Raw genomic sequence first — 3,631 nt, 5'->3', positions numbered from 1 at the left:
AGAGGTGCCAAAAGGGTCAGGACCATACGCCCATGTATGACCTCATTGTAATATTTGTAACCCGGGGTACAAATATCATGGGCTCTCGATGGACTGGACTACAATGATCATGACCGTCCTGATCCATTTCTTCCCGTTTCGTAGTAGGCGCCCAATCCATAAGGAGTTGACAGAATGCGACGATGTGTTGAGCGCGCGCGAAGAGTGCCAATTCTAGCTCCTACTGGTGCAACCCAATTTTGAGGGATTGTCTTCCAGTTTGGGAAAGGAAAGGAAGTCGAAAAAAATCCGGGAGTTCTCCGATCCGATGAGCATCAGCCTCCCGCGGCTCCGCGACTACCCACCCCCCTCGGGCGGCGTGGAAGGTGGCGCCCCCTGCTGCGTGCTGGCGGCGCAAGTGAGAACTACGCAGCCGTGCTCTTACATCCTCCCTCCGCTACGCCATCTTCCCGAAGCCGTGTGGTGGTGGGGATGTGGGGCGGTGTGAGGCGGTGGGGGGAAAACCTCAAGGAAGGAAGAAAATGTAAACAAACGAAACTCACTGTGGTCACCCTGCGGCTCCTGCTTGATGCCCTTCTCCGCCTTGGAGTCGTCCTTGTCGCCGCCGCCCTTGTCGCCGCCGTCCTGCTTGGCCTTGCGCTGGATCTTCTTCATCTTGGCCCGCTGGTTCTGGAACCACACCTGCACCACCCGCACCGACAGGCCAGTGTCCTTGGCCAGCGCCTCGCGCACCTGCGGGAACACGACACCTTTAGTCTCACACTATGCTTTAGCAATATGTCTTATTTGGTAACACTGGTTATGCATAGGTTGGTATCCCGGAAAGGGCCTTTTCGGGCATTCCCTTTCGTGTACCCCGCGTCCGTGTATAGCGTCGGTTCCAGACTGTTGTTGTTTGACTCTTTGTCTGGATTGTGTTGTCTGTGATTGTGTTGTACTGAACTTATCGTGACACCACCTGCTTCGTGTGCGTGTCGGCGTGACTCACCTTTCTGCACGGTTTGGGGCTGACTTCGAAGGACGCCTTGAACTGTCTCCGCTGCGCTGAGGTTAGGATGGTCCGCGGCCGTTTGGGGCCGCGTCGGCCGTCTCTCGGCCGAGAGTTCTCGTCTAGCAGATCCTCGTCTGAAAGAGGCGGAAGAGGAACACAATCAGCGAAAGAAATAACAAGTGATTCTCTTTTGTTCAACTTTAAAAACAATGAGCGAATTCCGTTGCTGTCGCTGGCGGTTGCTTACCGCTCGGGCTGGCCTGCTGCAGGAGGTACATCTCCTTCTCGAAGTCGGGCCGGCAGAAGAGCTGGTTGGCGCGCAGCACGAACTGCTCGCCCTTCTGGAGGGGCTGCAGGCACGCCACGCACGAGAAGCAGTGCAGGTGGAAGACGGCGTGCTGGGCGCGCATCACCAGCTCGTGCGGTAGCACCCGCTCCATGCACCGCGCGCACTTCGCCGCGAACATGCTGAGGAACAACAACAACATACCGGTGAGTTCCTTTTCGTTTTTCTTTTGTGTTTTCCTTCTTCCCTTCCTCCCTTTGTATTTTTTTTTGCCTCGTTCTTGCGTCGAGGGGCTGGCAGGGGTGGTGCTCATTCGCAATGCAGTGATGACCGTCATGTAAATATCGCCGCATCATCGCGAACTCCGCCCCGCCGCCATGCCCCACCAGGCCACCCCCCGCCACGCCCTCGGGGCCTTGCGTTGTTCTTCCCTCTCACTCGCCCTGCCTTTGGCTCCTCCCCTCCCCTTAAATTATTTCTTTTTATTCCCCCGAGACTCCCGGGCGCGGCGGTGGCGGCGGCATCGGCGGCAGAGCGGAGCAGCCAGCATGCTGCCCGCCCGCCTGCCTGCCTGCACGTTGCGGAGGAATTTGTCAAAGGGCGAGAGGGGAAGGGGAGGGGGGGGGGGAGTGAAAGGGGATGGGCGATGGCCTTCCCCGCCAGGAGCCTCTCGCTACCCCACCCCCTTCTCCCCACGGGGTGGTGTGTAGACTCGAAATTACTTATTTGACTTGCCTGCCGTCTGGGCCCCGGCCCGGCCTGCCAGCAGGCAGTACCAGCCCCTTGCCAGAGGACCGGCCCGAACCACCCCACCCTCTCCCTCCCTCCCTCTCTCCTTATCCCTCTCCCGCTCTCTTTTCCCCTCCAATGCGAGGCGCGAGCAGGTCCCATCATGGCGAGGCGCGTCGTCGTGGTGTAGGGCGTAAGTAGCCGGAGGCGCTGCAGGCGTGGCGTGGCAGGGCGTGGCGGGGCGTGGCGGGGCCGAGCTTCTTAAGCTTTCGCCCTCTCTCTAGCCCGCAGGAAATTGGGTTTTGGGGGAGAATGAAACCAAATATCAGCCCAGCGCAACGTGTATATCGGGGGCGCCCCCGAGGCAAGAAGGCGAGTTTTAAGGCGCGCGCAGACATTCCAAAGGGCGCTGACGGTGTCCAGTCTTACACGACAAAAAAAATGATAAGCAGTACGTAGTAGCTAGCTAAATACGGAATAACTTGATATTTAGCCGTTGCTGTTGTTATAAATTAGCTGTGCACAAACGTAATTTTGGCAGCATAGTTTTTAGCTAAATAGCCAGCTAATTTTGATCAAAATGGTTAGCTAATTAATTTATTTATAAATAATTAGCTGCCGCATAGCTAAATAACTAGTTACACTGCATATAACGCTGTAGCCACTATTCTTGTACGTACCGGTCGTAGTCCTGCTTGCAGTAGAGCTTGCCGTCGCGGCAGTAGCACGAGTGGTTGAGGGTGGTGCCGCAGACGAGGCAGGCGAGGCACGACTCGTGCCACGAGCCGGCGCCCACCCGCATGAGGAAGCGGTCGTGGATGCGCCGGCCGCAGCCCTCGCACTGCGGCTGCTGCCCCGGCTGCCCCAGCGGCAGCGGCTGCACCGGCTGCCCGCGCGCGCCCGCGCCCACACCGGCCGACACCGCGCCGTTCTCTGCGGACACACAAAACCAGACCGTATCAGCACCGACAGCAACACGTGCACATTGTGGGTGTACACTCCGACTAGCCAAAGAATGCTCCTGGGCCTTATGTAGCCGCCCATAAGAGCCCGTGCTTTTCCAGAAGCATTCTTTCGCCGGTTCGACTGTACAAGGTAAACGGGCCGGCGAGAAAGTGACAGCAACTGCCTCGTCCTTGAGGACGCCGTAATGGAAGCTTTCACTTCAGTACCGATTTTAACGCCGTTGCCATGCCATGCCACGCAAGCGTGTGGGCGAGTTGCCCATCCGTTCGGGGCCGAAGGCGAGGGTGGACAAACATGTTTGTGCACGTTTGTCCTTCGGGACAAGATTGCTATTAAAACAACAGCAACAAACAACAAGTGCGGGGGCCTCTTGATTAAGCATGGAAGATTTTCCATTTAACAGTTTTTCTTTATCTGTAAATTATTTCGTGAAAAGGCAAAATAGTACAGTAAGTATTTTTGTCGCGTGCTTTGGCGCGCGCTCACAGTATCGGCTGTCGCGGGTGTGCCGCGGCGGGAGCGCCCTCCTCCCCTCCGATATCTATTTATCTTATTTACCTTGTTGTAAGCTGCCCACATTACCCCACGCGCTCCTAAGTGATAACTTGTCTGTAGGCAAACACGGCCTATGCCTCTGTGTATGTGTTAGTGAGGGGATG

General features: G+C 56.9%; 1 protein-coding gene across 1 annotated transcript in view; it reads right to left on the bottom strand.

Moving 5' to 3' along the window:
• Window positions 1-107: 107 nt before the first annotated feature.
• Window positions 108-3,631, bottom strand: part of LOC113202911 (LIM/homeobox protein LMX-1.2-like) — a 13,219-nt gene continuing 9,695 nt past the window's right edge. Inside the window, exons 2-6 of the mRNA XM_052265824.1 lie at window positions 2,687-2,939; window positions 1,239-1,459; window positions 989-1,125; window positions 534-732; window positions 108-220 (exon numbers count right to left, since the gene is read on the bottom strand). Of these exons, the coding sequence (XP_052121784.1) occupies window positions 108-220; window positions 534-732; window positions 989-1,125; window positions 1,239-1,459; window positions 2,687-2,939 (923 nt within the window). The remainder of the gene's footprint in view (window positions 221-533; window positions 733-988; window positions 1,126-1,238; window positions 1,460-2,686; window positions 2,940-3,631) is intronic.

The sequence above is a fragment of the Frankliniella occidentalis genome, unplaced genomic scaffold (assembly GCF_000697945.3).
Source record: "Frankliniella occidentalis isolate FOCC.00 unplaced genomic scaffold, Focc_3.1 Scaffold31, whole genome shotgun sequence".
Taxonomy (NCBI): Eukaryota; Metazoa; Arthropoda; class Insecta; order Thysanoptera; family Thripidae; genus Frankliniella; species Frankliniella occidentalis.
Note: the sequence above shows the minus strand (reverse complement) of the source record. Positions and strands in the feature narration are given on the sequence as shown.